The following is a 20,670-nucleotide window of genomic DNA, read 5'->3' as shown; positions in this document are numbered from 1 at the left end:
CTTCGAATTTTTTGGCAAAAAATTTAATACATAAAAAAAAACAAAGAACAAAATCGAATAGAAAAAAACGAGAATGTCTAGCTTATCCAATCATAATTCCTCTTTTGTTCGATAAGTTAGACATTCCCGTTTTCTTATGTTCGATTTTTTCCTCTGTTGTCTTCTCTGTGTTAGGTTTTTTGCCGAAAAAGACGAAAAACAAAAAGTTAAAGAGAATCTAACTAATGATTTACACCAGAACGATATCGTATGGCCTAAATGATTTATTTTTCTTAGTCAATTACTATGTAATACGGTTTAATTAGCAAATAATTTAATAAAAATCTCACTTAATTAACATGTGACGGACAATTTATCTTCGGTAATGTTTTGACTAGTGGAAATTATGTCAATGTATGTTAAAACCAGATTTCAAAAGTTCATATATTGAATTTAAATTTTGTATTAGTTGACGTATGTTTTCGCACATGTAAATTGTTTATGTATTGATGGAGAACATTGACCCATGTTGATGTAGGAATTGGCCAATTTCATATTACCAGTTAACGAAAACTCTTATACCGCAACGTTTGACTAACGGAAATCAGGTCAATGTATGTTAAAACCCAATTTTGTAAGTTCATGTATGGAAAATTGAATTTTATACTAGTTGAGGTATGTTTTCGCACATGTTACGTGTTTATGTACTGATCGGGACCATTAGCCTCTGTTGACGCATGAATCGGCCGGTTTCCCGTCAGCTTCAGCATTGCTCGGTATTCAGCTTCAGCACTTGAGCAAGAGACCACCTTCTTCTTCTTACTCTTCCAGGTTACATAGTTCACACCAATGAATGTGCAGTAGCCTGTTGTGGACCTTCTATCTGCTCTATCTCCAGCCCAATCTGCATCACAGTAGCCAACCACTTCAGTCCTTCCATTACCCCCCATCCACACTCCTTGATCAGCTGAGCCATTGAGATACATCAAGATCCGGTTCACCATTCCCCAATGATGCTCCTTTGGAACTTACATGTGCTGGCTTACCTGGTTCACAGCAAAACAGATATCAGGACGTGTGATGGTTAAGTATATAAGCTTACCCACTAGCTTTCTATAAAGCTTTGCGTCCTTGAATGGTGGACTGTCTTCAATCTCCCCCTCTCGTGGCACCTTGTATCCATCTTCTAGGGGAGTCTTGGCTGTCTTTCCATCAAGCTTACCTGCATCTTTCAACAGATCAAGTGTATACTTTCTTTGGGATAGAAATAAACCTTCCTTGGATCTACATATCTCAATTCCAAGGAAGTATTTCATCTCTCCCAAGTCTTTAATCTCAAAAAGAGATTTAAGAAATTCCTTAGTAGCTTGTATTTCCTCTTTATCACTACCTGTTATGATGATATCATCCACATACACAAGTAGAACAACAATACCTGATGGCGTGCTGAGTGTAAAGAGAGTATGATCAAGCTCAGACTTCCTAAAGCCTCTCCCATTCAAGGTTGTGCTTAACTTGTTGTACCATGCCCTTGGTGACTGTTTCAGACCATAGATAGCTTTCTTTATTCTGAGAACATTCCCTTTCTTCACCAAGTGCTCAAGACCCGGAGGTGGCAGCATATACACCTCATCTTCTAGTTCTCCTTGTAAGAATGCATTCTTTACATCCATTTGCCACAATCCCCACTCAAGATTCACAGCAAGAGATATAACGATTCTAATGGTATGTAGCTTAGCCACAGGTGCAAATGTGTCTATGTAATCCTCTCCATAGGTTTGTGTGAATCCTCTTGCAACCAACCGAGTCGTCTTCGTATCAATCTGTCCATTTGCTTGGTACTTGATTGTGAAGATCCATCTACTAGACACAGCTCTTTTCCCTTTAGGTAGCTCGCTCTCATACCAAGTGTTATTCTTTATCATTGAATCAGCTTCAGCTCCCACTGATTCCTTCCATTCCTTGTCTTGCATAGCTTCCTCATATGACCTTGGTACATGGCTCTCATCGAAGTTCACCATAAAGGCACAATGTTCTTCTGGATAATGAGCAAAGGAACACACAGCTTGAGAGGGATGTTCCACAGCCTGGGCATTGTAGTACACTCTCGTGTTTACCCAGTTGGAACTATCCTTTCTCACTCTGGTGCTTCTTCTCAAAGGCTGCACTGCCGGTTCTGATACAGGCTCAGTTGTAGTTGCATTGTTTTCCTCTTGATCTTGGCTTGTTGCCTCCTCATCTTCTTGTATCACACTTTGATCATGATCACCTGAGCCTTCATGTGTTTGATCGTGGGTTTCAACATGTACTTCAGCAGGTTCAGGTGCTGTTTCCCCCCCATGTTCTAATGTGATGACCCGGTAGGTTGTGTGGTTTCCAGTGGAGTATTGTTTGTTGCACAACGTCTCTCCTTCGGATCCTGGGCAGTTGGTATTCTATTTGCCACAATCCCCACTCAAGATTCATAGCAAGAGATAGAACGATTCTAATGGTATGTAGCTTAGCCACAGGTGCAAATGTGTCTATGTAATCCTCTCCATAGGTTTGTGTGAATCCTCTTGCAACCAACCGAGTCTTCTTCCTATCAATTAGTCCATTTGCTTGGTACTTGATTGTGAAGATCCATCTACTAGACACAGCTCTCTTTCCTTTAGGTAACTCACTCTCATACCAAGTGTCATTCTTGATCATTGCATTGGATTCAGCTCCCACTGATTCCCTCCACTCCTTGTCCTTCATGGCTTCCTCATATGACTTTGGTACATGGCTCTCATCTTATCTAAGTTAACCATAAAGGCACAATGTTCTTCTGGATAATGAGCAAAGGAACACACAGCTTGAGAGGGATGTTCCACAGCCTAGACATTGTAGTACACTCTCGTGTTTACCTAGTTGGAACTATCCTTTCTCACTCTGGTGCTTCTTCTCAAAGGCTGCACTGCCGGTTCTGATACAGGCTCAGTTGTAGTTGCATTGTTTTCCTCTTGATCTTGGCTTGTTGCCTCCTCATCTTCTTGTATCACACTTTGATCATGATCACCTGAGCCTTCATGTGTTTGATCGTGGGTTTCAACATGTACTTCAGCCGGTTCAGGTGATGTTTCCCCCCCATGTTCTAAGTGTGATGATCCGGTAGGTTGTGTGGTTTCCAGTGGAGTGGTGTTTGTTGCACAACGTCTCTCCTTCCGATCCTGGGCAGTTGGTATTCCAAGCCCCTCTAGAATGCTTCTAAGGCTAGCTGCTCTATCTGACTCTCTTGTCAGTTCCCACAGCTCCTCTTGATTCTTCTCTTCATAGAAACCTTTAGCTTCAATGAACTTCACATCTCTAGACACCAGCACTCTTCTTGTAGTAGGATCATAGCATTTGTAGCCCTTTTGAGTAGTAGAATAGCCCACAAACATAGCTCTTGTGCTAGTAGCTTCAAGCTTGTTTCTCAACTCCCTTGGCCTGAGAACAAAGCATAGACACCCAAAGATGCGCATATGCTCCAATGATGGCTTGTGCTTGTTCAAGACTTCAAACGGGGACTGATCATGTAGAATCTTGGTTGGAATCCGATTGATCAAGTAACAAGAAGTAGCCACAGCATCACTCCAAAAACTCTTTGGTACATTCATCTGAAACATCATAGACCTTGCCACCTCCATGACATGCCTATTCTTTCTCTCAGCTACTCCATTTTCCTGAGTTGTATAAGGACAGCTCGTTTGGTGTAGGATCCCATGTTGAGATAAGTGTTGCTTGAAGGTTTGGTTCGTGTACTCTCCACCATTATCTGATCTCAAAATTTTAATCTTGGCATTGTAATCTCGTGCACTCCCCACCATTATCTGATCTCAAAATTTTAATCTTGGCATTGTAATGGTTAGTAACATAGTTTTGAAAATTTTTAAAAGCTTCAAGAACCCTATCTTTGGTTTGAATTAGTGTTATCCAGATGTATTTCAATTTTTCATCTATGAATGTGACAAAGTATTTAAAACTATCCCTAGACAAGCAAGGAGCAGTCCAAACATCAGAGTGAATCAAATCAAAGCAATTGTCATAAACAGTAGATGAAATGGGAAACACAGTTTTACAATGCTTGCCTAAAATGCAAGCTTCACAATCCTTATTTTCAAATACCACACCTGGTAACATCAAGTTCAAAGCCCAAACATGGGGATGACCTAGTTCAAACATCAGATTGAATCAAATCAAAGCAATTGTCATAAACAGTAGATGAAATGGGAAACACAGTTTTACAATGCTTGCCTAAAATGCAAGCTTCACAATCCTTATTTTCAAATACCACACCTGGTAACATCAAGTTCAAAGCCCAAACATGGGGATGACCTAGTCTAGCATGCCACTATGCATCTTTATTCAACATAGAAGCAGAAGTAAATGAGCAAGTGTAATCAGTAACAAGAGCAAGTTCTTCAAGCAAATATAAATCTCCTTTGGTAACTCCTTTTCCAATCAATTGGCTGCTCTCAATATCCTGAAACTTCACATCATTAGGACTGAATATAACATTGCAATTAAGATCAATAGTGCATTTCTTTACAGATAATGGATTTGATGTGAATTCAGGCATATAAAAGGCTTTAGACACTTTATCAAACAGTTTTAGCTTGCCTATTCCTCTAATTGGGATTTTATCCCCATTTGCAATCATCACATGTCCATTTATAGGTTCAATGTCTCTAATCAAGTTAGTATCACTAATCATATGATGAGATGCACCTGAATCAACTATCAATGGTTTCAATGTGTTTTGAGCAATGTGAGAATGTCCTAGTATACTAGTTGGTTTATAAGCAATGCTTGAATGATTAGGCTCTCTAGCCGGTCTACACAGTTCATATGATGCACCAAAAGAGTATCCAAGAGTACCGAGACTGTTACCATTCTCCTTTAGCATTTTGATGAGGGAGTTGATGTCTGATCTCCTTAAGTACTCATGCTCGTGGTTGTTCTGAAGGCTTGGTTGAGCTGTATAAGTCACCAGGGCCTTGCTGTCTCCACTCTCACGTGTACTGCCCTCTCCAGCTTGGCTTGAACTCCCAGCACCACTTGAACTCCCCGGCTCACCTCCATTTTTCTCTTTAGTGAACTTAGCCGGCTTGAGATGAGGATGCAGAATCCAACATTGGCTCTTCTTGTGACCTTGCCTCTTGCAATGATCATAGTTTCCAGTGATCCTCTTTGCTTCATACTGATTAGAACTTGCTCGGTTTGCTTGTGGAGCTTCAGCATGGTTCACTAGAGTGACCTCTCCTTTCCCTCCAAAGAGACCAATGGAGCCCTCTTCCTTCTGAACTTGTGCACACACCTCTTCAAGATCAGGTAGCTTCCCGGACCTCAGAATGTGTTTGATGAGGCTGTTGTAGCTTGGATTCAGTGTAAGCATCAACCCAAACACCTTATCTTGCTCGCGCCTCTCAGCTAGCTCATCTAGGTTGGATGTTCCCGGCCTCAGCATCTCTAGCTTGGACCACAAGGCTCTGAAACTCCCAAGATGATTAGTGAACTCCATGTCTTCTTGTGCCAGGCTGTTGATGGCTCGCTTCACTTCAAACACGCGGCTCAGGTTGGAAGTGTTGCCATAAACCTTCTTAAGCGTGTCCCAAAGATCCTTTGCTGTCTCACAGTAACTGTAAGCCTCTAGGATAGACACTTCAAGAGTCCCTTGGAGAATAGACATCACCAGCTGATTGTCTTGCTCCCACTTCTCTTCATCACATTCGACAACCTCCTTGTCGTCTTCATAAGTAATAAGCTTTGGGGCTTCACTCTGTGTAATGTGTCCCCATAAGCCTTTACCCCCCACTGAAGTCTTCACCAAACGAGACCACAAAAGATAGTTACCCCCCTTGAGCATAACCGGAACCACAGCCTTGTTGCTTTCCATCTTGAAACCGTTCGGATGAGATGGATGAGTGACAGATGTGTTCTTGAGTCTCCTTAGCAATCAAACCCAGATTATGAGGAACCTGGCTCTGATACCATGTGAGTTATTAGAGAATCTGAGTTTGGAACGAGAAAATAAAGAAATTAGAGAAGTTTAGAAGTGATTTAGAACGAGTTTAGCAAAGTGTCTAGTGTATAATCATGATTAAGAGTCTTTGAGTCTAAGAGAGTGTTTTGTGTCAAGAACTGTCTAATTATCATTGATGAAGAGTCTACAATTTATATGAATGGATACAAGGGTTTTCCCTAAAGGTAAAGTAAGCAAAGCATGTGAAGTCAATAGAGAGCTAGGCGCCGGTTTCAAACTAAGCCAATGGGAGACTCCACATGTGTGGGATGAATGGATAAGGTTGCTTTCCCTTTCCAGCTGTGTACAGCCTGTCAAGCCACGGCCTTATCCTTCCCTCAACGGTCTGATCACTCTCTGGTAACTCCTCATAGTTACCCTTTCACTCATCACAAGTAACTCTCCTGAATAGTGAAGTGTGTTCAACCCAAAGCCTGTACGGCCATTCCTCTTGTACGGCATGTACGGATTGTACAGACTGGACATCCTCCATCCCGTCCCTCCTAGTGCTTCACTACTTCATATCCTGTCCTCATACACATTGCTCAACACTTCATCATATGATCTCATCTTAGTATGATCTCATCTCAACACCAATGAAGATATATTACATGCATGGAGGTGGACTTTCGCCTTCAGGTTCCAGCTTACGCCATTCATAAGGTTTAGCAGCAGTGTCCAAAACCCATACATCAGCTAATGGACGTTTACCTAGTAGTTTAGGTAATTTCAAAGAAAAGGAGCTATTTTAAGGAGAATATAAATACACTTTTATTGAGGTAGTGCGTAAAACTTCTTACCATCATTTCCACCAATTGCCATGAGATACCTCTGTCCTACCAGTGCCTTGACATGTCCATAGGTCCCGGTCCAGGACCCTGAACAACAACCCTGGATAAAGAGCTTTTTACTACCACTTCTCCAACGGAGTTTGATGACTTCCTCACAGAAATAACACCGGGTATCACTCCGCAGATGAATCAACGACTGTTGAGAGTAGCGACGGAGAACGAAGTTAGAGAAGCCTTGTTTATGATGCATCCAGTGAAGACACCAGGACCGGACGGCATGACAACTCTTTTCTTTCAACACTCCTGGCATATTATTAAGAAGGATTTGGTGGACATGGTGAATAATTTTTTGGTTACTGGAATACTGGATCCGAGGTTATATATTACTAATATTTGTATGATCCCAAAGACGGAAAAGCCTACAAGGATGACAGAACTAAGGCCAATTAGCCTGTGTAATGTTGGGTATAAAATTATCACGAAGGTTTTGTGTCAGCGGTTGAAGATATGCTTACCCTCCCTCATATCAGAAACCCAATCGACATTTGTGTCAGGAAGGTTGATCTCTGATAATATTCTTACAGCTCAAGAAATGTTTCATGGATTAAAGACTAATAAGGCATGCCAAGGAAAATATATGGCAATTAAAATGGATATGAGTAAAGCGTATGATAGAGTGGAATGAAATTTTATCAAGGCTATATTACAGAAGATGAGTTTTGATCTTCATTGGATTACATTAATGATGGAGTGTATATCATCGGTTCAATATCAGGTCCTACTAAATGGTCAACCACGGGGTCTTATCGTCCCACACAGGGGCTTACGACAAGGAGATCCTTTATCACCTCATTTATGTATTTTGTGTATTGCAGCCTTAGTTGCAAATATTAAAAATGCGGAAAGAGGGAAACACTTAACGGGAATGAAGGTAGCTAGAGCATGTCCATCGATATCTCATTTGCTTTTTACGGATTATAGTCTTTTCTTCTGTAAAGCTCAAAAAGAAGAATGTCAAACCATCCTTAGGATCTTAAAGGAATATGAGGTTGTATCAGGTCAGCTTATAAACTTCGAGAAGTCCTCGATTCAATTTGGGCACAAAATTGAGGAATCAGCTAGACAGGAGTTAATAGATATATTGGGCATCCAGAATCTTGGAGGCATGAGATCCTATCTAGGTCTTCCAGAAAATCTGGGGGGATCCAAGATACAAGTTTTTATCTTTGTAAAGGACCTGCTAAATAATAGAGTTAATGGTTGGACCTTCAAGTTTTTTCACAAAGGGAGGAAAGGAAGTGATTATTAAATATGTGGTTACGGCATTACCAAACATGTGATGTATTGCTATCGTCTACCTAAGGCAACCGCTAAAAAACTGACGACTGCGGTCGCACAATTCTGGTGGAGTCCAGGAGGAAAGACAAGATGCATGCACTGGAAATCATGGGATAAAGTATGCCTTGATAAGGAGGATGGAGGACTAGGTTTTAAGGATATTACGGATTTCAACACAACAATGCTTGGTAAACAGTTGTGGCGTCTGATTGAGAAGCCAAATACTTTATTTTTCCGAGTGTCCAAAGGACGGTATTACATGAATGCATCACCCCTGGAACCGATTTGTTCTTATTCTCCGTCATATGGCTGGCAGAGCATCGTTTCTGCTAGATCTCTGATAAGCAAATGACTAATCAAAAGGGTGGGATCATGATCATCTATATCTGTATGGAACAATCCATGGCTCCCAACCACTCGCCCGAGACTAGCAAATAAAAATCAACACAATTTTGACCCAGACCTAACAGTGGATTCTTTTATTGATTCTACTTCGCGAACATGGAATTCACAAGCACTCAGGGCTTTGATGGATCCCCAGGATGTGAAAATTATAGAAAGCATACCAATGAGTAAAACCCAGATGGTGTACAAGGATGGATGGCATTTCACAAACAATGGGAAGTATACGGTTAAATCAGGGTATCAGATAAAACGAGTTTATCCAGACAGGGAAAGACCACCTTTAATGTTTGGACCCACAGTTGATGCTTTGAAGGTGTTCTGCTAGAAAATATGGTGCCCACCAAAGTTACAACATTTTCTATGGCAATTGGTGACAGGTTGTATAGCAGTCAAGAAGAATCTGAAAGCGTGAGGAATACGAGGAGACATATGTTGTGCACGTTGTGGAGCGGATGAGGAATCGATCAACCATGTGTTTTTTGAATGTCCTCCAGCACTTCAAGTTTGGGATTTCTCCAAGATACCATCAAACCCAACTATCTTCCCAACGAGCTCCCTCTTTACAAACAGGGATCATCTCTTCTGGAGAGTCTCCTCACCGATGGAGGATCATCAATTTGCGTGGATACTTTGGTATATTTGGAAAGGAAGGAACAATAAAGTTTTCAGTGTTCTGGACATGGACCCAAGGGACACGCTCAAATTAGCAGAAACAGAGTCAATACTTTGGGCTGAAGCACATGTATTGAACGGAAATAGGACAGTATCCCAAGTCGAGGTTATGACTCTCCCATCAATTCCAGGGAGATGGTGTTTTACAGATGGTTCCTGGAAGGAGAATGAGATTTTCTCCGGGCAAGGTTGGTTGAGTACTTTAGAAGGTTTTGATGGGCTGTTGGGAGCAAAGAATGTTCGGGCTTCTCTATCTCCTCTACATGTGGAGATAGAAACACTACTCTGGACAATGGAATGCATGAAAAACTTACGCCAATTTCAGGTTACGTTTGTAACGGATTGTTTTCAGTTGGTGAAGATGGTTTCGGAACCAGAAGAGTGGCCAGCATTTGCAAATTATTTGGAAGATATTAAGACCCTGAAAGAATGTTTCACACGATCAGAGATTCTTTATGTACCAAGAACGCAAAATTCAAGAGCGGATAGCCTAGCACGCAGTGTCAGGAAGTAACCGTCGCTTGTCGTTCACATGGATCAAGATCTTCCGGAATAGTTAACAGAGTCAGTAGAGTCTGTAGTTGATGTCAAAAACAAAAAGACTATGGTTAAAATGGTTTATGGTTGGTTAGGACATTTTAGCTAATGGGTTTTGGTGTTTTTCTTTTTATAGTAGGTGTAAGTGTTTTTGCATATGCCATTAAATTGTATACATATAAAAGTATTTCTTATGACTAGTAATAAAAGAGTTTCCAAGAATTAACCTTAATCTCCAGGAGAGCTTAGGGTTCGTTAAGAAGAAGCTTAACCAAAATCTTCAAGTTTTTTTTTTCAAGTGAACAAGGTTCGTATCAGCATAATGACCGAGTAGCCCAAAAGGAGCAGATCCATATAATCGAACCTGTGCCATCGTGGCCGTTGTTGAGTGAGATCAAGAACGTGAAGATCTAAGAGAAAAAAACTGAAACCTCAAATTGGTAAAACTAAGAGATCCATTACAGTACACACACAAAAATAAGTTTCCCCCCTAACCTGAATAACTACCATGGTCCCAACAGCAGTAGCAACATGTGCAGCTCATGGGCTAGGTGGCTCCCCATATGGTGTAAGCCTGTAGCATTATTAATCCACCCACTATATTAATTACAACTTCACACTTAAACAACAGTTGACCAGATGAGAGTAAGTTAAAATTGTTACGCTCTCACCTCGACCATTTATTAGTAAGCACATCATAGCAATGTACATCAGCGGTTGCACCAGCTAACCCTGCATAGGAAACATTACTCTAAAATCATCAATAAAAAAAAAATACATAAACTAGGAAAATACATTTATTAGTAAGCACATCATAGCAAAAAAAAAAAAAAAAAAAAAAAAAACACGAGAAATATTCAATCAAATTATTTTATTTATATAGATCACATGCAAACCATAAGCCATTGTCCAAGAATAATTCTTTAATATATATATATATATATATATATATATATACACATTAATAAATCAATCCATCCGATTACAAACTAGACTCGAACAAAATCACCTTATTCAAATGTTTTCTAATTAGTTTTGCTTGATCCATATTTCCGGCATGTCCCGCTAGATTGGATTCATAATCCTAGAATATCGACTACTGTTTTCAATCTTTGACATCCAAGAATAATTCTTCATCAATATTTTTAAGTCTATTCTATATTTGTTAATTTTGCATCAGAGTACGAAAACGCAACCATTGAAAGATTCTTGTCTTCCTCTCTAAGCGTTGTTAACATAACAAGTTCACATCGATATCTCATACATTCATCTTACATTGTTTTTTTAAGGGTCGCCTTCCTCGACACCCATTGGAAAACCAAACCACGATGATTCTCGGACTGAAAGAGGTACCATTGGCCATCTTTTTCATTGTCTTTAGAATCAAACAAGTTTCTAATCTCCGTAAATGAATTTATCGTTGATCAAACAAAAAAAAACTATTTGTATGCCAATAACTCATGTTCAAAAAGAAGGTATAGCACAACTTACCCATATAATCTTTTTTTTTTTTAACTCGAAATTTTATTAAATCTTTCGTAATGAGATACATCATCGGTTACAAAAGCCGGCAGAAAATAGTGATATCTCCGGAAGCAATAGCCCAAAAGAGGGAGACAAAAGTTAACAATGAGATAGAATAAGGTATTAAAACTGGAACTGATGGACTGATCATAAGTCGCAGACACTCCTGAGAAACATGAGACCAAAAATAACCAAAGAACCAATGACTTAAGCAAACCCAACCCTGAAGGGTACACCACCAAGCCAAACAGGCGCAACATCGGTAAAATCATATGCAAAGATAAACTTACATCAACACCAGAGACTGTTACACAATGGAGGCGAGACAGAAACAAGCCAAAACCAAACACCAGACTCAAGAACCTACGAACTTGAAACGCTAAAGGGAAAAACACCAGCGAAGATTTATAGGTCTTACACGTGGACACTCGTTAGGCAGAATAGCGATCTACAGAGCTAAAACTGGTCACCTTCCTCGCAAGAGAAAACCTACAAATCAAACCCACTGCTTCGTCTCAAAACACTCTCCCAATCCATGGTGGATAAAGGAGAGGTCTAGTAGATATCTCCACAGCAAGTACACCTCACACCGACGAATCCAAAAAGCTAGAACCAGGCGAAAACAAATCGACCATGACTGCAAGCAACCGAGGAGAAACTGAAGCACCACACCTCAAATCTAGAGAAAACTTCGACTTGGCAACAACTTAGATATCATCAAATCAAAAGCCACAAAAAAAACAAAAGAGACACCCAAACCAACAGCAATAGATCACAAGAGATAAAAGAGGAGAATTGGCCGGTTTCGATGGCTCGGTTCCTCCGATGCTAACAGAGCCATCGAAACTAACCGAGCCATCGAAACCGGCCATTGAAAATCTTGACGACGTTTTCTTTCGCTCTGGCGGCTAGGGTTTTGTTTTCTTTCACCGTATAATCTTTCAACCAGCCCAATATTCTTTTTATTTATTTTATTTATCAAACCAAAAAAATGAGAGTCGCAACGTCACTTACAAACTTAAATCAACCAAAATTTTCTAGTTCAAACATAGTTACACTAGCTTCGCTCGTCCACAACACTGACGCTATCTGCTAGCAAGTTCCAAAATCTTTAGAAATCAATCACCGTTCTCAGTCGTTGAATGTGGAATCTACGTACCCTCGTTGCCTCAGATGCCAGTCTTCTCGCAATATCACTCGTAATATCGCCGAATGTGATTTTGATAATCTCTTCAAGTTTGCAATATAAGTCGTCGATGAAGCGCTCGCCACTAATGATCAAGAGGGAAAATATAGCAAACCTTTTAAGCACTACTGGAACCACTCAAACCGCCTGGATAATCGAGGACATGAACCGCCAAAGCCAAGGGACAACTTGGCTTAGAACAAACGGGGCAAGCCTCAGACAAATCGGGATGCAAAGGAGACGAAACCTAGTTACAAACACATCAAATCCTGCAAAAGAAGAAGGAGATTAGTCTCCTAAAGAGACCAAAAAGGCTAACTTGGTACTGGGAAAACTCATCACCACCCAGGCCTCCTCGCAATCTACTACGAAGATTGTAGAATTTCATAATAAGAATGATTTATGTGTTATCTCTATGAAGAACAGAGTAAATTACAGTGGCCCAGGACGGACTCAAACTGAGTTCACAGCTATGCACTTATGCAATATATGAAAGAGTAGTCGTCAAATAAAATAAAATAAAATAATAAAAATTAAAAATGATTTTTTTTCACAAAAAAAAGAATTAAAAATGAAACTCATCTAACAACAAAAATAAAGAGATTGAAATATAATTAGAGAGGCATGCAAACCATGCACACTGTTAGCCAGTTCGGTAACCCTCCCACGGACGGATGTTGACTGCGTCCATCAACTCCACCATTGCATATGAAAGCTCCTCCGCAGCTCTGTCCGCAGCAACCTCCGCTTCTGTTTTTCTAGCTTCGAAGTCCAACCACGTTTCCCAAACTTCTTCTCTTGACTTTATAAACATCTCAAGGGCTTCTTCTTTTATCATCCCACTCATAGTTTCCATTTCTTTTGAAATTTCGTCCACAATCATGTAGGTTAGATTGGCCCTGTCAGCTGTTGTTTTCGCCGCCTTTGCAGTTTCTTGGATAACAAAGTAGGTCTCATGAACTTCTTCAGCTACAGATTTCAGTTTTACTCTCCAAGCTTTGATATCCTCCTCATCTGATACATCTTCCCGTATATCATTATTAATATTGAGGTTCAAGTCGCCTCTTGGAGTTACAAGCTCTGAGTTAACGAAGTTCTTAATCAGCTCCATATATGTCCCCATCTTTTCTCCATCATCTCCCAACTCTTCACGTAACTCTAAGAGGTTCAAAGACAAAGTTTTTCTGTGTTTCTCAAGATCTGAGTGGATAGTTTGCTGGATAAGCTCTATTTCTATATCCATCTTCTTTCCATCTTCTCTTAACTCTTCTAATAACTTCCCCATCTTCTCAAGTTCCTTGATCTCATCTCCTTCCTCATCATTCCTTCTTACTTCTGAAAACAAACAAATAAATAATAATAATAATATATACGGTGACATCAACAATAACTGTATAGAAAAAAAAACAACAAAAATACTACTTAGTACTAAAAGTCCAAGCCTAGACTAGTGGTTTGTCCAAGTGGCATTGTTGTATGAGAGTGATCAAATATATTGCAGTTTGTTGGTATAAAAAACTAATAATATGAAAAAATCAAGATAGCTCCAAGTTCGAGTACTATTGTTCATTAGAAATAATAATTAGGGTTTCTTTAATTACCGGGGGAATGAGGAGGAAGTGATATGGTATGATGAGATTTATAAGATCTAACAATGTACTCGATAATGTAAACAGAGTGGTTCACGATGGAGATAAAAACGGTGAGAAGCCAAACGAGTATGGTCTCATGAGAGCTTAAAGCCAATAGAAACATGAACCGGTCTGATAGAAACAGCCAGAATCCACCGATACCCTAATTAATTGTAAAGAAGAGACGGAGAGAGAATTAGCACCAAGTAAAGTTAGTTAGATAGATTAGAAGAAGAAACTTACAGAGGGTCCAGTAGAAGAGAGTCGAGGGCATAATAGGAAGAAAATTATGGCTAGAAGAGTAGTAACGAGAAGCAGAAGGCCGATCAGAACTGAGACGAAACTGGAGTAGAGGAGAAGTATGACGAGAAACGGACGCTCTATCCAAAACAAAATAATCGCAAGGTCTTCTATTTCCTTCTCGTTTCTTTCTTGTTCTTCTGTACTATTCATCTTCTTCGTATATAGTTGGTAGGTTCCTTTACTAAAGTTTGACTTTGAGACTTGGAGAAATTGGTTTTAAGGTTTCGTTTTTCGTTAATTTATAGATTTTTTGCCTTACAATCCAAAAGGAAATCAAACTTAACAAAATAAGCCATATCTCATAAATTTAAAGATATACACTTAATTATTTTCAAATTATCCCTAAGTTACACAACTAATTAAATAAACAAAAACATAAAATTCTAGATAAATTAGGTTTAAGAATAGCATTATTTCTACGATCAATACATGATTTCTTTTATTTTCAAAAAAATAACATGACTTGTGAGTAAGACAATTCTCTCAAATAGTTTTTTAAAAAGTTTTTGTTATAAATAAATCATTCAAAAAAGAAAATGACCAAAATAGCCTCTTTTTTATTTTGAAATATTTTTTTTTTAATTTGAAATTCGTCCCTGTTGCGTCTCCTCTTGGTGTTAGAAACGCCGGAGCTTCTCAGCTCGATGGAGGCCTCACCGGATCTGGTCGTTCTCACCTCTTCGATTATATGCATCGCCAGACAGATCTAATACCTGCTACGCCACCGCCTCCTGGACGAGTCACTACCGGACGTGAGACTAGCTCTCCGCTGCGTAGTCGCGCCTCTCCTATGCAATCACCACAAGAAGCTCGCCCATCTGAAAATCCCGACTCTAGCTCGTTCATTCAAAGCTTGTTTGAGTCCGACGACTGGCAATTTGGCGTTTGTTCGGCCAAACCTTCATGGTTCCTTCACGGTAATGCTGGAACTAGAAGCTCTTGTCTTAACTCATTGCTCATCGTTGCTTTAGAAGTTCTCGTCAAGCCTCATTATATTTTCAATGTCGTGGATATAGTCATCTACTCATTACTGGATTCACATAGTCCATCTATTCTAGTCAATGCCAAATCAAGTCAGTTAGGACTTTGTTTTCTATACGGTCATGGAGCTTCTCACCAAAAGCTCTTGTCGGTCATCATTCCAACCGTTGCTTACAGGTGTATCAACGTCGTTTTCGACTATCAGTTCGCTTTAGAGAAAAAGATGAAGTTTCTCCATGGGACTCTTTATACCGCTGAGCTTGACTCGCCCCTTGAAAGCTCTATCTTTCAATGTTTTGTAATGCTTTTTATTATCATCCCACCGTCGAGCATGGCTTCGGGATCTTCTACTTTGATTGTAAACTTTGTTGCTCTCTGAGGTTTTATAATATAAGTTGTGACAAAAAAAAAAGTCTAGATTAGTTAAACCTAAGGTAAAAGTACATATTTTGGTCATTTTTACCCTTTAATAAAATTTATTTTGGTCATTTTTTTCATTGAGTGTTATTTTTGTGACAAAAAATTAAAAAATGTTATCTTAGGGAATTTCTCTTCTGAGTATATCATATGATTAAAACAACATAAAGATAAATTCAAATAGCAAACTATTTTCACATTGTTTAATTTCTCCTTATTCAGAAGGTATATACCAATCTCTATTATAGTTATCTCTTCAAAAAGAACAACGAAAAAAAAAACGTGACTATTCATAAGTTAGATATATGTTTGTTCAACAAAGTTTTCATAAAAACTTATCCCGCAAAGTTATTGATTAAATCTAGCTGGTCACTTTAACTCATTACATTGTATTGTTTTTCGATTTCAAAAAGGTTATTTTCTTAGTTTTCTTCCATGTTCGCTAGGCGTTATGCATGCGGCAAATTCAGACCCTCTTCAAAGATATATTTTACTAGCATTTTAAGTTGTTTATTTTCGATGACAAAATATCTTTCGTGGTTGGCATTCACCAACCCTAACCTAACAATCAAACAACAACAGTTGCCATTTTGGATTTTATGGCGAATTTAAAAATCGAGGAATGCTCTGTTATTCAGGAGACAAAATATATCAATACATAATAAGATTTTTAACGTTAAAACTCTTCAACTAATTTTTTTCGTTAAATACTTAGTTTAGGGGTTTTTAGACAAAATAAACTTAGTTGAGGGGTTTTAACGTTAAAAATCCTACATAACACTGTGAGTATGGTCTTAGTGATGTTGAAGAATGGATTTCTTGTGCCATCTCGAATCAACCAAAGGAAGCAAGACGACATGACAATTATCGTCATACTCTACTTGGAGTCCCCCACCAAATGGAATTCTAAAATGCAGTTATAATGCTCCTTATAATTTAAATACCCAACAAGCTCACTGTGGTTGGATAATCAGCGACAACTATGGATTTACACAATTATGGGGATCAGCATACGCATGTACAACAAATTCACTTTTGGAAGCAGAGGCAATGGCCTTCGTTTTCGCAATGCAATCAACATAGAGTACTGACTTTTCACAAGTTATTTTTGAAAGAGATGATCTGAACTTCTGATTAATAATATTCATAACAACCGATGAGACATTATTGTCCATAACCTGTTATGCGATATTTGGTTATGGAATACAAAATTCAATTCAATCTCTCATCATTTCATTCGAAAAATTTACAATATTGCAGCTTATTTTAGGCATGGGCAAATTATCTGGATCTGACGTTCCAAACCGGATCCGATCCAAATTTTCAGGTACTGAACCGAATCCAATTCTACATACATATCCAAATGGTACATGATTTCCTATATCCGAAGAACCGGATCCAAAAATATCCGAAGTATAAATATTAGTTATATTAATACTTATAATAATTCAAATATTAAAATTAAAACTAAAATTAGAAATATATTAATTGTTTTGGATAAATTGGATATTTTATATATTTTTGGTTAATTTTAGTTACTTTTAGATATTTTTGGACGCATTTGGTATAAAAAACCAGATTAGAATCGAGTATTTTCAAATAAAGTGAGTTATTTTTCTATACATTTGGATTATAATAAGTCAATCCGAACTAGAACCAAAAAAAATTCGGTTCATTCGGATATACACAAAAATATCCGAACCTGATCCAAGATTTAGAATTATCCGATCGGTACCAATTTTGCTATATCTGAAATATCCGATCTGATATTTGAATCCCTAGGCCTAGCTTATTTATTAGCAAAGGTCCACCTAATGAACTTTGGTTGTGATTGGTAAAAATAAGTGGAAAATGGAGTAAATGAAATGGTGGAAGTCACCTAGAAACAAAAGTGATGGTAAGAGGAAAGAGAATAAGGGAAGTGAAGTAAATGTGTTTCTCTGGTAAATGTTAGAGTAAATATTAGAGAGTGTTTTTCTCTATTTCTACAGTAATTGGCGGAAAAGGTGAAAGTAAGTTTTTCACCTGACTGGTAAATATTTAGCTGAATTTAGAGTAAATATATTTTCAGAGTAAATATTTACTCTATTGATACCATACAATCACACTCTTTATATAAATTGTCGTTACTATCCACTTTCATGTATAAGCCCAAGTTTGTATTCTGACTATGTTCATTCTAGGTAATAAAATTCTAATTTTGTCGTTAAAAAAAAGTTGTTTATTGATTGCGTGTTCATATGAAGTTTTTGGCCAGTATCTTATCAGCGAAAGAATTTGTATTTAAATAGAACAAAGTGAAAGTGACGAAAATATCATGCGGTTATGTTACTTCTATAACTAAAGGAATTGATTACTCTCTATGCCACTTTTTGACTTTTCTTTACACTCAGAGTCACACTTTCTACATGTGAGACACTTTATTGTGGGCCAGTAATAAATTGTGGATAACTTTGCCTTTAATAGACATTCAATGCATGGACGGATGATACGTGGACGGGTGATACGTCCACGTATCATCCGTGGACGGAGATGAATGTAAAAATTCCAGAAGCTTCATCAGAGCAAGCTCCAAAATAGTTGAACTTAAGGACACAACTCCAACAACAATGTTTGTCTGTGGACGGGGACGAGAAGATTTTGATTATGTTGTGGATATAGACGCTAACATAACCATGAATAAAGAATAAGAGAGATCTCTTAAATTTGTGGATAAGGAATTGAAGGTTGATGTGGTGGATAGAGTAGTAACTCAAACACTAAACATAGATATTAAAAATGTAACATATTGAAAGACTGTGATATGGATGCCAACGTGTCCACAATTTCAAAGATGAACAAATTAATAACTTCAAACCAATAACTACAACGTCGAGAAAAAAAAGGTTGAGTGATGAAAACAAAGCAAAACAAACCAAAAAGTTAAAACGAGTCATCTCTTCCTCCAAAACCCCTGGTCAAAACGAGTCAGCTCCTCTTCCCGGTGAGCCACACCATGGATTCCGAGCTCAACATCGTCATGGATGAGCTCGGCGAAGCTGCGGTGGTTCGAGCTCGTCATAGTCCTCCACCATGAGATATGTAGTATGCTGAATTTTGAATTTTAATCATAATTTTACTCGTCCACAAATACCCGTCCATGTTTACCCGTCCACGCTTATTTTCCCACACCCATCCACATGAATTGTTCCATGCTTATATTCTACATGTAGTTATCCATGTTTTTCAAACATCCACATCTCACTCATCCATAACACAATCATTGAATATGTGTACAAGTATAAATTTTAAAATATAACAAAAAAATATATCAAAGTGGATATCAAATTATGGAGAATAAAAAAATATAATTTATTATATCAACAAAATTTGCTATATATATTTTTAATTTAAAAATAAACAAAACACAATATTAAGAAGTAGAGTAAACAATAATAAAGAAGCACACTTTCTCTTTCTTCTTGTCTAAGAAAGTGATATTACGTGTATATGCACACCAATTAACCTAAAGTGCACACTACCACAATCGAATGGTATGTCGATGTAGCACTTTAGGATCGAATCCACAGAGACCAACGATTACACTTTATCTTTATGAGATCAATACTTAGCTAAAACAATATGAGGGTTTTAAGATGTGAGAGTTTCGTGAGAAACAAGTAACAAGATTAATTAAAGTATTCAGATAATTAAAATGCTAGCCTAGGGTGGTTTGATCAGGTGTTAAGCAAGTGTGAGCCAAACAATTATTCAAGTTCAATTAAGAGCAAGTCTAGAAGATAATTAGGGCAAATCCCGTAATGACTTGTAGTTTTCTTAAAAATCTATGCCGCTGGAACATGCACTTGGGTTGCTCCGCTCTATCCGGAACAGTCACTCGGGTTGCTCCACTATCGGAAACAGTCACTCAGACTGTTCCACGTGAAAATCTCCAGATTGCATTCTTTTCTGCATATTTTGTTCCAACTGGTGCATTTCCCATCCAATGCAACTCCAGGCATGTAATGACTTGAAAAAGACTAGGAAGACTCGATAAAGACTTGAAAACCAATTAGGAAAAATATATACAAGATGCCAAAAACACCATATATCAATTCCCCCAGACTTAGATCCTTGTTTGTCCTCAAACAATGTCAAGTATCAAGAACAGGGAGAAAGGTTTGAAAGTGTGGGAACTCTCCTATTCTCAGCAACCATACTTTAACCACGAATCTCTGAACCATAAAAGCAGTAAAATTAGGACAACACACCCTTACCGGAACCCCACTGACTTCTGTTCAAAAATTGGCTCCATGCTCTACATCTCAAACCTGAAAAAAACAACACTATCGAGACAGAACTCCCTACATTCATTTAAGAGTAGCGTGAGCTTCTCATCACAGGCACTATTCAGGGTAGACGGGCTAGGTGTTAAACAGGCTATTTAATGGTGGAGTTAAAAGTGTTTAGGGGCAACCATTTCATTATAGAGGATGCATGATATCGCACAAAATGGCAAGAGAGGATAGATCCATTTGATGTCCACAGCCTCTACAAGTTTTTGCTCTAACTGGTGAGACTGTTCTGATGACGGAACATGCGACTGATTGTTCTGCTTTCTACTTTCCTCTACATACTCTTCAATACTTGGTACCAACTTCTTTCTCGACCTTCCCAGTGGCTCATGTTTCTTTGATTTCTTCCCCTTCTCCATCACCTTATTTCGTATTTTTTTTGGGTGATGTGACGGAGAAGGAGGTAACACATGATGGTTCTGAGTGCCACTAGTGGTTCTGATTTCGCAACCATTTTGGTTCTCCATCCCTGCTCATGCGCAGTGCATTGGTTTTGGAAAGGTTGCTCCCTAAATCTGCTTGTTCTTCTTTCTGAATGAATTTCTGC

The 20,670-nt window shown here is 38.5% G+C and overlaps 1 protein-coding gene and 1 pseudogene across 2 annotated transcripts; both read right to left on the bottom strand.

The window, feature by feature from the left end:
• Positions 1–10,653, bottom strand: part of LOC106338270 — a 32,288-nt pseudogene extending 21,635 nt beyond the window's left edge.
• Positions 10,654–13,012: 2,359 nt separating this feature from the next.
• LOC106340728 lies at positions 13,013–14,578 on the bottom strand. Of its 2 annotated transcripts, none has more exons than XM_013779575.1 (3): positions 14,332–14,578; positions 14,059–14,251; positions 13,013–13,789 (listed from the first exon to the last, which is right to left on the bottom strand). In XM_013779575.1, exons 1-3 carry the CDS (start codon positions 14,539–14,541, stop codon positions 13,101–13,103), a joined length of 1,092 nt encoding a protein of 363 aa, XP_013635029.1. In that variant the 5' UTR covers positions 14,542–14,578; the 3' UTR covers positions 13,013–13,100. The 2 variants fall into 2 exon arrangements, with proteins under 2 accessions (XP_013635029.1, XP_013635028.1); XM_013779574.1 differs by having other exon boundaries at positions 13,015–13,792.
• Positions 14,579–20,670: the final 6,092 nt, after the last annotated feature.

Source organism: Brassica oleracea, chromosome C4, assembly GCF_000695525.1.
Source record: "Brassica oleracea var. oleracea cultivar TO1000 chromosome C4, BOL, whole genome shotgun sequence".
Taxonomy (NCBI): Eukaryota; Viridiplantae; Streptophyta; class Magnoliopsida; order Brassicales; family Brassicaceae; genus Brassica; species Brassica oleracea.
Note: the sequence above shows the minus strand (reverse complement) of the source record. Positions and strands in the feature narration are given on the sequence as shown.

What these genes read in the sequence shown, in the direction of transcription:
- LOC106340728 (XM_013779574.1), bottom strand. Translation starts at nt 14,541, where the DNA reads ATGAATAGTACAGAAGAACAAGAAAGAAACGAGAAGGAAATAGAAGAC. An exon ending in TCTCTTCTACTGGACCCTCT is followed by an intron (nt 14,252 to 14,331) that starts GTAAGTTTCTTC and finishes ACAATTAATTAG; the next exon opens with GGTATCGGTGGATTCTGGCT. An exon ending in ACTTCCTCCTCATTCCCCCG is followed by an intron (nt 13,793 to 14,058) that starts GTAATTAAAGAA and finishes GTTTGTTTTCAG; the next exon opens with AAGTAAGAAGGAATGATGAG.